This window comes from Dipodomys ordii, unplaced genomic scaffold (assembly GCF_000151885.1).
Source record: "Dipodomys ordii isolate 6190 unplaced genomic scaffold, Dord_2.0 Scaffold1, whole genome shotgun sequence".
Taxonomy (NCBI): Eukaryota; Metazoa; Chordata; class Mammalia; order Rodentia; family Heteromyidae; genus Dipodomys; species Dipodomys ordii.
This window is the reverse complement of record NW_012267217.1, coordinates 20,739,371-20,751,137: the sequence shown is the minus strand read 5'-3', so window position 1 is coordinate 20,751,137 and position 11,767 is coordinate 20,739,371. Positions and strand designations below refer to the sequence as shown.

Sequence of the window (11,767 nt, the reverse complement as noted above, 5' to 3'; positions counted from 1 at the left end):
GGGTTATACTGTGGGGGAGGGACATACAAAGCAACAAAGAGATAATCTTATAAATGCGTTAGAAACACATGCATGAAAGAAAAAAACATTAAAATACACATCTAACGGTTCATTTTCCTGACATCACATTATCTGACCTTTTCCGCTTGACTCATACATATACTAGACATTACAAATAAGGGAAACCATGGGACCTATGTTTCTTTGCCTCATTTCTTATAATGACCTGCCATGGCAGTTAGCAAAGTAGGATTTTGTAGTTTCTTTGCTGTCTAGATTAGAGCCATGTTGGCTTTTTTGTTGTTGTGTTGTTGCTTGAATGTGTTAAGCTCAGTCCTGTTGTTTTTGTCTAGAATATGTTCTTGACCTATCTTGCTTGGAAATGCTTATTCCTTTAGATTTCAGCTGGTACCTCCTTATAGAATTTCCTGTGTAAATCTAAATGAGGCCAACAATAGTATAGCAGGACAATGGTAGCTTGCTTTGTCTGTTACTGCGCTTGGTAGATGATACCGTGCATGTGTATTAAGTGATTTCTGTTGTAATTCCCATATTGACTGAGGTGGGATTAATTTGCATTTTACTGTGGAAGTTGAGACAAAACAGTTTAGAGGATAAATTGCTTAAAAGGCTTGGAAGTTTCAGAGGATCAAGGTCATTTGCTGGAAGACAAGAGGATTATCAATATAGATATATGATATTGTTACCAATTTGGTAGCTGACTTTTTTTATTTTTTGGTCTGTCCTGGGGCTTGAACTCTGGGCTTGGGCGCTGTCCCTTCACTGTTCAGCTCAAGGCAAGTGCTCTATTGCTTGAGCCACAGCACCACTTCTGGTTTTCTAGTGGTTTATTGGAGCTGGCTTTGAACCTCGATCCTCAGATCTCAGCCTCCTGAGTAGCTAGGATTACAGACGTGAGCCACTGGTGCCCAGGCAGTAGCTGACATTTAAGTAGCTTTTAAAAGTAAGTTTTAAGAATACAGCTGATTGGTAAACCCATTATACATGGTTATGGTTTTTATTCCTCCTCTAGAAGTATTAAGTAGGTTAAAACAGAAGGATTAATGTTCTTGTTTATGTGATTGAGGGTTAATTGGGTGACTGAGGAAGAAAATGGAATTAAATTGAAACCCAGAGCTAAAGCCATAAGAGTGAGCAGTCTGCTTTTCCATTTTTTAAAAGTGTACTCGATTTGAACATGGCTTCTTGCTTGCTAGGCAGATATTCTACTGCTTAGCTAAGTCTTCTTTTTTGCACTTTTTAGATAAGGTTTCACTTTGTGTCTGGATGCGTGGACCAAGTACCCCTACTTAGGCTTTTTATGAAGCTGTGATTGATGGTGCATACCACTATGCCAGGAGTTTCTTGATCTTTTCTGCTTGGACTGGCCTAGAACCATTTTCCTCTCCATTTCAACCTTTCACATAGCTGGGATACAGATGCCCACTACCCTGTTGACCTGTTAGTTCAGAAGGGGTCTCCAGTGTACACCCAGGTTGTCATTAAACCATGATTCCACTTATCTCAGCCTCCCAATGCGCGCGCGTGCGTGCGTGTGCGTGTGCGTGTGCGTGTGTGTGTGTGTGTGTGTGTGTGTGTGTGTGTGTGTGTGTGTGTGTGTGTGTGTAGCAGGGAGGGGACATTCCTGGGACTTGAACTCAGAGGGCCTAGGTGATGTTCTTGAGCTTTCATGCTGAAGGCTAGTGCTCTACCACTTGAGCCACAGATCCATTTCTGTCTTTTTTGGTGATAAAATTGGAGATAAAAATTGTATGGATTTCCCTGCCTGGGCTGGCTTTGAACCATAATCCTCAGATCTCAGCCTTCTGAGTAGCTAGGATTACAGGCAATGGCTTCAGCCTCCCAATTTTAATATACTTTAACAATGTTTCCCTTCTCTCTTGTTTTGGGTTATCTGGAAACTTCACCATCATTATGCTAGATATTTTATTGTAGTTGTATTTTAAAATTCACTGTGTCTTTATTTTTTATTTATTTTATTTTTTTGGGTCCGGTCGTGGGGCCTGAACTCTGGGCCTGGGCGCTGTCCCTCAGCTCTTCAGCTCAAGGCTAGCACTCTACTACTTGAGCCACAGCACCACTTCTGGCTTTTTTCTTTTTCTTATGTGGTGCTGAGGAATCAAACCCAGGGCCTCAGGCATGCAAGGCAAGCGCTCTACCACTGAGCCAACTTCCCAGCCCCTGTGTCTTTATTTTTGAAGAATATTAACTGCTCATTTTCTTTGTGGTGCTGAGGAAAGAATTCAGAGACTTGTGCATACTAGTCAAGTATTCTACCCACAGAGCCACATTCCTAGTCCATATAACTCATTTTCTGCAAGTATATCTTTGGACTTATTTATTGTTTGGCATAGGTCCACACTAAATAATAATCTTTTGCTGCTATGATTCAAATGTTGGCACTGAAAATCTTCCCCTTTAAGATAAAATATCAATATTCTTTAGTCTAGCAGATAGTAATAGTTTTAAGTTTGTGCTACTTTTGGTAATCTTTTTTTTCAATAACAGCTTAATCAAATCAGTTGCTTATCTTATTTGACCAAGCAAATGAATGGCCATAATGAGTTCTACCTAACCCAGAATTGGATAGTGTTTTTTTGCTTGTTTCCCCCCACCTTTTTGTGCATCTGTTTTCTTTTTCTTTTTTTTTTTTTTTTTTGCCTTAAGGGGATTTGAACACAAAGCTTCACACTTGCTTGACTTGCTTGCAGTTGACATTCTTCACTACTTGCAACACCTCTAGCCTGTGGGCAGTAGTGGTGGTTTGTGTTTGATTGCTGATTTAGAGGTTTCATTAAGGGCCCTAACTTACTCAGTTTTTTTGTTCATGGCTGATGCTCCACCATTTGAGCCATGCCTCCATTCAGGCATTTTCCTGGTCTTCAAGGACTTTTCTACCCAGACTTCAAACTTGGATACTCCAGGTCTCAGCTTGAGTATAAGGATTACAGGTGTGAGCCACTGGCACCCAGCTTGGGTGCTGGTTTTAAAGGTCATTTATAAAAGTGGTTTCAAATACTGTAGTTTTACCTAGTTTCTAGTGACTCTTGCTTGTAATTATTGTATTTGAGACATTGACACAGGATTATGAGTTTGAGGCCAACCAGGGATACATACATAGTAAGACCCTTTTTGGGGGGCAAAAGGTAGGGATATGTATTTTTTTAAATCCTTTTCCTCACCTAGTATCTGGCTCTTTACTGTTGGGTATTATTTCTTTCTTAAAAATTGTTTCTGAAAAACTTTGTTGTTTTAGAGGGTTACATTTATGTATGTCAGGGTAATAAGTATTACATATTCTTTTTTTTTTTTTTTTTTTGTCAGTTGTGGGGCTTCAACTCTGGGTCTCAGCTCTTCAGCTCAAGTCTAGCACTGTACCACTTGAGCCACCATGCCATTTCTGGTTTCCTGGTAGTTAAGGGGAGATAAGGATCTCACGGACTTTTCTGCTCTGCCTGGCTTTGAGCCATGATCCTCAGATCTCAGCTTCCTGAGTAGCTAGGATTACAGGCCTGAGCCACCAGTGCCCAGCCCTACATATTATTTCTACAAACACTTTTTGAAGGCTAAGGCATGGGTGGTGCATGCTTGTACTCCCAGTACTTGGGAGACTTAGGCAGAATTGTGAGTTCAAGGAGAACCACAGACTTAAAAATTTGACTATCTGGATGCCAGTATAATGGGTTTCTTTTGACCATAATATTCCTGTTTTTTTTTTTTTGGTCCGGTTGGGCCTGAACTCTGGGCCTGGGCGCTGTCCCTCAGCTCTTCAGCTCAAGGCTAGCGCTCTACCACTTGAGCCACAGCACCACTTCTGGCTTTTTTTATTTTGCTTATGTGGTGTTGAGGAATCGAACCCAGGGCCTTAGGCATGCAAGGCAAGCACTCTACCACTGAGCCATCTTCCCAGCCCAATATTCCTGTTTTTTAAGGAGAGTCTAAAAGTTCAACTTGAGGATAGTTTTGGATAAATAATAAACTATTCACTATTATTTTTTGTGTGTAGGGGGGTATTTGTGGCATTCCTGGGACTTTAACTCAGGGCTTAGGTGGTAGCTCTGAGAATAATACTCCAGGCTGTTGCTCTACCACTTGAGCCACAGCTCTATTTCTAGCTTTCTTATGGTTTAAGAGTTTCATGGACTTTCCTGCCTAAGCTGGCTTTGAATGCTGATTCTCAGATCTCAGCCTTCTGAGTAGGATTATAGGTCTGAACCAACAGCACCCAGTTATCAAATTGTTTTTAAGTTTGCTGCAAGATAGTTAATTTAGGAATTTCAGAGTAATAGAAAACATCAATGCAAATATCAGATAGTGAGGAAAACTTGGAATTAAAAAAAAACACAATAAGAGGCAGTGTTGTTTTTGTGGTTAAAATCTACTTTGGAGTTAGTCAAACCTGGATTTGACTCATGTCTGGCAGTTTCTTGTCTCATGAGGAGGAAGCAAGGGAATTAATTCTCCATTCACATTTCGGGAAGGAGTATTCTAGTTGGAGGGAACACATATGTAGAGTTGTGAAAATGTTTGAGCAGTTGCAGGGAACCAGACCATTGTGGCCAGATGGACAGAACTGGAGGAAGAGTAGCAAGACGTGATATCAGAGAAGATTGAGAGTCATATCAATGAGAGCTTCTGGAGGGACTTGGCTTTTGCTCTGTGAGTCAGCTTGAAAGGCATTGAGAGAGAAAATAACAAGATCTTGCCTAACATCAGTGCTTGGACTAGTAGGCAAAGATGCTAAAAAGTGGTTTGGTTTTAGGTACATTTTGATTGATTGTGTAAAGAATCCTTCTATTAGTTAAAAGTCAGTGATATGTGATATGTAGCCATTGCAATTACTCAGTCAGTGGGTAGAGGATCTAAGTGATATTTGCCTGAACTTGTCCTTACTTATTGAAAGATCTTTTCATTATTATTCTAGCTACTACCTAAATCTTGTGACTGCCCAAGTCAGTATGAGTTTCAATCCAATGCTAACATGATCAACTGATAATAGCTACCTATGAGATTCCTTCTAGGATTGAACACAGTGTTAAAATAGACTAGGGTTTAAAAGTCCAGGTAAGCCTGATTGTGTATTTATTGATCCCATTTATCTACCTGAGTTCAAGATTTAACTTGTAGGGTTTGGTTTTTTTTTTGGTTGTGTTTAAGTTACATAGTGTTACATTTACTTGGCAGCTCAAATTCTCTGTGATCTTTGAGTATTCTCTAAATTAGGAGATAGTTTGTATTGGCTGATGTACACTAACTCAACTTTTCAGAATAATGAGGTGATTACCACTTATTGAGTACCTGCTGTAGGCCAGGAACTGCTACTTAAGTGCTTTATGAGGGTATTATTTCTCATTGTGTGCTTTGGCATGGCTAGAGGGGGGGAGGTAGTTATCCTCTTACAAAGAAAAGCTCCAAGTTTGTTTTTCTGTTATCTTTTCTCCAAATAGCATGTGATAATAAATTATGTTTTAATTAGGGTTAGATAGCTTTAAGAAACATTTACTGATGATCAACATGTTTGTATTTGTAGGAGCTGACTAAGGCTTTGGAACAGAATCCAGATGATGCACAGTTCTATTGTCAGAGAGCTTATTGTCACATTCTTCTTGGAAAATACTGTGGTAACTTTTCTTACAAAGTATTTTGTCTGTTTATAATTTACTTACAAGTTTTGCCCAAGATAAAATGGAGATTATCTGTGAGGATTTTGAAATTAGTCTTATATCCAGTGTAAAGTAGCCATAATATTACGAAATTGTTAGCAACACTCACCTAATTATCAAGGATATGTCTTTTTTTCAGTAGGTAGATTATATAGATTTCAGGGGTTGGATCACATCATTTTAATGTGTTTAAATGAAATACTCCTTGCATTTTATAACTTAAAAATAATGTGTCTATATGGTGTAACTTTTAAGAATTATTCTAATTATGAATCTGGACAGGAAATTCATTACGTTGAGTCAAGTTACATAAGTGTTGATGAGAAAAGGAGATGAACTTTGCAACAGAGCTTTTAATATAGGAGCTAATTTTAGGCCCAAAAGATGATGTGAGGGTAGTACTTGCTTGAATTTTGTCTTGGATTAGTTTCTTATAATTTAAAAGCATGTAGCCTTTCCACCAACTTAAGAATCTAAAAATTAAAGACTGATTCAAATTTTTTGTGTAGTATTTGCTATCTTTGCACATAACTGATTAGAAACACCATCTTTTTGGATACAGATGCCATTGCTGATGCAAAGAAGTCCCTTGAACTCAATCCAAATAATGCCACTGCTATACTGAGAAAAGGGTATGTACTTAATTGTATTTTTTTGCTTGGACTACAGATATTTTCATTTGTTAAACTAATTCATAGTAAGGTTTTTATATATAATAAAATATGTATAGGCTGGGAAGGTGGCTCAGTGGAGAGTGTTTACCTTACATGCATGAGGCCCTGGGTTCTATTCCTCAGCACCACAAAACAGAAAAAGCCGGAAATGGCGCTGTGGCTCAAGTGGTAGAGTGCTAGCATTGAGCTAAAGAGCTGAGAGACAGCACCCAGGCCCAGAGTTCAGGCACCATGACCAACAAAACAAACAAAACCCCAAAATATGTATATATTTTATAATGAGAAAACATTCAGTTTTAAGTATAACTCCCTTCTACTCCCTCTTGTACTGGAGATTGAATTCATAACCTCTCACTTGCTAGGCAAGCAGCTGCTCTAAAACCTTTTTTTTTTTTTTTGCCAGTCCTGGGGCTTGAACTCAGGGCCTGGACAGTGTGTCTGAGCTTCTTTTGCCCAAGGCTAGTACTCTACCATGTGAGTCACAACACCACATCTGGCTTTTTCTGTTTATGTGGTACTGAAGAATCAAACTTAGGGCTTTATACATGCTAGGTAAATACTCTACCACTAAACCACATTCCCAGCCAATGCTCTACAACTTTAACCATATTATAGTTGTTTTCTTTTGCACTTTTGCTTGGGCTGTCTTCAGACTATAATCCTTCTGTCCTTGCCTCTTGAATGCCACTACACCCCAGCTTAGTTTTGAGGTAGAATCTTGCTAACATCCTGCTTGGTCTGGCCACAAAGTATAACCTTTCTATCTCTGCCTCTAGAATTGCTGGGAATACAGGTGTGGGTTACCACATCTGGCTCTTCTGTTATGTTAACTGAAGTGTATGTGAAGGAAATGTCTAGTTGCTATGTTTTACAATAGTGATGATTAAAGTTCTGCAAATAATTATGGATGCTCTCTGTCCTAGGTCTAAACCAGGATGGATTAGCATATTTAATACTAAGAAAGCTCTATATCTTTTATCTGTATTTGTTGAACACAACCTCTTTTGTTGATAAGTGTGACTTGATTTATATGAAAATATTCCTTTCTATAATTATGTTTTGAAATGAGATTTGCATAATTCAAACCCCTTTTGAAGAGAGTTCCAAAATTGAGTTTTAATGAGAATTATATTAGATGTTATAGTATTCTAGAAAATCTCTTGCAAATTCTCTTGTTCAACAGTACAAAGACTTTATTTTAATTTAGGGAAAAAGCTAAATAATATCACTTGTGTATTTGTTTTTAATTTTGTAGAATATGTGAATACCATGAAAAAAACTATGCTGCTGCTCTAGAAAGTTTTACAGAAGGACAGAAATTAAGTAAGTATTAGAATTATTTTTTGGAAAATGAATCTTTATTATTAAGTAGTTGTATAACAAAATTATAGTTCCATAAGTCAGGTTTCAGTGCTTGATCGTTGTCACTTCACCTCTTCCATTGTGGTCTCCCTCCCCCATATATTCCCTATTCGTTTGTTTCTTTTTTTTTTTTTTTTTTGGTTGGTCGTGGGGGCTTCAACTCTGTGCTTTTGGGCTTGGGTGCTATCCCTCAGCTCTTCAGCTCAAGGTGAGCGCTCTACTGCTTGAGCCACAATGCCATTTCCGGTTTTCTAATGGTTTATTAGAGATAAAGAGTCTCATGGACTTTCCTGCCCGGGCTAGCTTTGAACCTCCATCCTCGGATCTCAGCCTCCTGAGTAGCTAGGATTACAAGCATGAGCCACCAGCACCCCGCTTTTGTTTATTTTTTGAAGGGGGATCTCATAGCCCTATAACTTGGAATGTAATCCCAATCAGCCTCCAGTTTATACTAATTTATTATTTCTGTCTTAAATACCATAGCTAGATTTTCTTACTGTAATCTCAAATGAATTATAGGAATTCAGCATCTTTCTTCCTCTTAATGATATTTGTATTGATTTACTCAGAGTACTAATGTGAGAAGTCTTTACAAAAAACAAAAAATTGTGCCGGGTGCTAGTAATCCTAGCTACTTAGGAGGCTGAGATCTGCGGATTGCGGTTCAAAGCCAGCCTGGGCACGAAAGTCCGTGAAATTCTTTATGTCCAATACAGAGCTGAGGGACAGTGCCCAGGCCTAGAGTTCAAGCTCCACGACCGCAAAAAAATAAAAATAAAATAAAATTAAAAATGTTTTTGGCTCATGCCTGTAATCCTAGGTAGTCAGAAACTGAGATCTGAGGGTCATGGTTCAAAGCCAGCTTCAACAGTAAAATCTGAGAGACTCTTAACTTCAATAAACCAGAAGTATAGCTATGGCTTAAGTGGTTAGAGCACTAGTCTTGGGCATAAAAGCTTGGGCACAGTGCCTAGGTTCTGAGTTTGGGCCTCAGGACTGGCCACCCCACCAAAAAAAAATCTTTTATGGCCAGGTGTTATTGGCTTACTCTTGTAATCCTAGCTACTCAGAAGGCTGAGATACAAGGATCTTGACTTGAAGCCAGCTCAGGTAGGAAAGTCTATGAGACTCTTTTCTCCAATTAAACACCTAAAAATCCCCACAAACTAGGAGCTATGGCATAAGTGTTAGAATGATAGCTTTGAGCAACAAAGCTCAGATATAGCACCTAGGCTCTGAGTTCAAACCCCAGGACCGGCACAGAGACACAAAAATGTCTGTGAAGAAGTAAGTAAGCAAGCTTGAATAAATTTGTGAGAACATGTAGAAGAAACATGTTCTCGTAAATGTTTTTTATTATATATATAATGATACTGGTATTTGAATTCTGCCTAGGCCCTGAGTTCAAGCCCCAGTACAAGTACTCAAAAAAAAAACAAAAAACAAGCTGAGAAGTGGTGAAGGATGAAGAAAGGAAGTTTGTTATACAGCCTGGTAGCCATAGGAAGTAAAAGGTCCCGGACAGATACTTATTTCAGTTTTACATAGGAAGAATATTGGAGACAAATACAAGTACAGTCCCAGTCACAGATGTGTTCCATTAGTCAGAGGTGGTAGGCAGCAGCAGATGAGCTAGTTATTTTAGGATTAAGTCAAGTGGGGCTTTAGTATAATAAAATTCATTGATGTCAGGAAGTTGGTCAGGTCCTTCCTGGATTCCATCCACTTTGTACAAAGTGACTGTAGAAGAGAATGGTTCAGGTCAAAGAACATAGATACAAAATGGAAGCTGGAATGCTTAGCTTTTCTCCTGCTTTCAATTAATTCGTGGACCCAAGTAAGAAGTCAGTGTGCTTCTTCAGCAAAAGCAGCTTTCAATTACCTGTAATCAGACTTTAATCCCCGCCAACCACGGCATCCTAATATAGCTGGGATTCCAAGCTTGCCAGTTAGTTTATGTAAGATCTTACTTTTTGCTGGTCTGATCTTCACCGTCTACTTCCAAGTAGCTGGGATTACAGACATGAGCCACAACACTCCATCCCCTCAGAAGTATAATTTTTAAATTTTTAAAAAATTTTTTGGTGGTGCTGATATTTAGCAGTTATTCAGATAAGTTATTTTGCTTTTTCCTAGTCATTGGGATTACATGTGCTTCTACAACCCTCTTTCTACCTCTCCCACCTGGCTTGTGTTTGAGATTAGGATCTCACTTTTTGCTCAGGCTGGCCTGAACCACAATCTTCCTGAGTGGATGAGATAACAGCATTTCTTCTGCCCAAAAATGTCATGTTTTTGAAAGTAATGCTAAAGATCCTTATATTTGTGGATATATGGTTCCAAGGAGACCTGTTGAAATGAGTGCCAGGACTCTGAATTGACTGAAATGTATTGTTTGTATATATTAAGACTGAACATCTATAATTTGAAGTAGGAGAGCAAGTTACATTATTGTCAAAAAATTACTGTTGTCCACATTAAATAAGATCTACTTCAGAAACGAAAGCTTATTTTTTTTAAAGAAATTGTATTGTAAAGGTGTTGTACAGAAGGGTTTCAGTTACATAAGTCAGGTAGTGAGTTTATTTCCAGTTGAATAGTGTTACCCCCTACCTCATTGTCTCTCAGTTTTCCCCTCTTGACTTCCCTTCCCCCAAAGTTGTATAGTTCATTTCCAACATAGTCTAGTGGGTTTCATTGCTGAATTGATTCACCCTTTGTCCCAATATTTCTAGCTTATTTCTTCCTCTTTACTTTGAATAATGTAAATGCTTGATTCAGTTTTCACTGTCTTAAATCAAGCATGTAAACTTTTACTTGATTTTTTTCAGACCCTTTGTCTTTTTTTCTCCTTTGTCTCTTGGGAGAAGATTTTCACAAAACTGAGGGTAGGCAAAACAATAATCAGATTCCACAATGATATAAATACATTTAAGTGTTGATTTAATTATTTAAATACATTTAACTAAGACTGAGTAGGATAATAAGTAGGATTGGCTAATCTGGGTTATGTGTATGTGTGTGAGATAGTAACCTATTTTAAAAAAACATTTCTTTGATCTTATTACAATTTTTTTTTGTGCTTAGTCAAAACCACATGTAATGCTAAAATAAGGCAGTCTTGTTGTATATGAACATTTTATCACCACACCTGCTTTTCAAGGTACATGAAAAGAAATGGTGAGAACTGAGAATTTAAAAATCACCCTAAGGGGCTGAGAAGGTGGCTCAGTGGTAGAGCGCTTGCTTGCCTTGCATGCATGAGGCATCACATCAGTGAAAAAAGAAAAAAGCTGGAAGTGACGCTGTGGCTCAAATGGTAGAGTGCTAGCCTTGAGCTGAAGAGTTGAGGGACAGCGCCCAGGCCCAGAGTTCAGGTCCCACGACCGGACCCCCTCCCCTCCCCCCAAAAAATCACCTTAAAAGGTAGAGGTTCTGAGTAATACTGCAGAATATTATAGAAGACTATACAGACAGGTATCATCTGTCTTTATGTAGTGATTGTGTACCATAATTTTCTGAACCAGTGGTAATAATATCTTAACTGGGAACAGTTTTGCTTCCAGGGCAGCTTCTGTGTCGGAAGATTATTTTTTTTATGCTAATGGACAGACACTATATTACGGATACTACTTAAACATGCTGTAGAATACAGAACAGTTCCCTACAAGAGAGCTAAGAGCAATGGGGTATGGGAATTTCACAATTAAACACTGTACAACGAGTAAGTTTTTTTTTAAAAGGAAAAAAGTTGTCTGGCCAAAAATGCCTACTGTGTTGAGAAACCCGTTCTTAAAATTCTGTATTGCTTTAAAATTTGCTCCTCTGCTGTATACTAATCAAAAGGTAAGACGACAGTATCTTTACAATTAAAAAAAAGGTAAGACTTTAGATCCAAATATGCACACAACACAGGCATAAATTCAGAAGAGAACTGGGTGATAAGACTTCTTAAATGAAGCCGGGCGCTGGTGGCTCACGCCTGTAATCCTAGCTACTCAGGAGGCTGAGATCTGAGGATCGCGGTTCAAAGCCAGCCCGGGCAGG

General features: G+C 38.6%; 1 protein-coding gene across 1 annotated transcript in view; it reads left to right on the top strand.

Annotated features, from left to right (window-relative positions):
- Window positions 1–11,767, top strand: part of Sugt1 (SGT1, suppressor of G2 allele of SKP1 (S. cerevisiae)) — a 57,403-nt gene that overhangs the window by 3,688 nt on the left and 41,948 nt on the right. Inside the window, exons 3-5 of the mRNA XM_013010871.1 lie at window positions 5,552–5,642; window positions 6,247–6,316; window positions 7,614–7,681. Of these exons, the coding sequence (XP_012866325.1) occupies window positions 5,552–5,642; window positions 6,247–6,316; window positions 7,614–7,681 (229 nt within the window). The remainder of the gene's footprint in view (window positions 1–5,551; window positions 5,643–6,246; window positions 6,317–7,613; window positions 7,682–11,767) is intronic.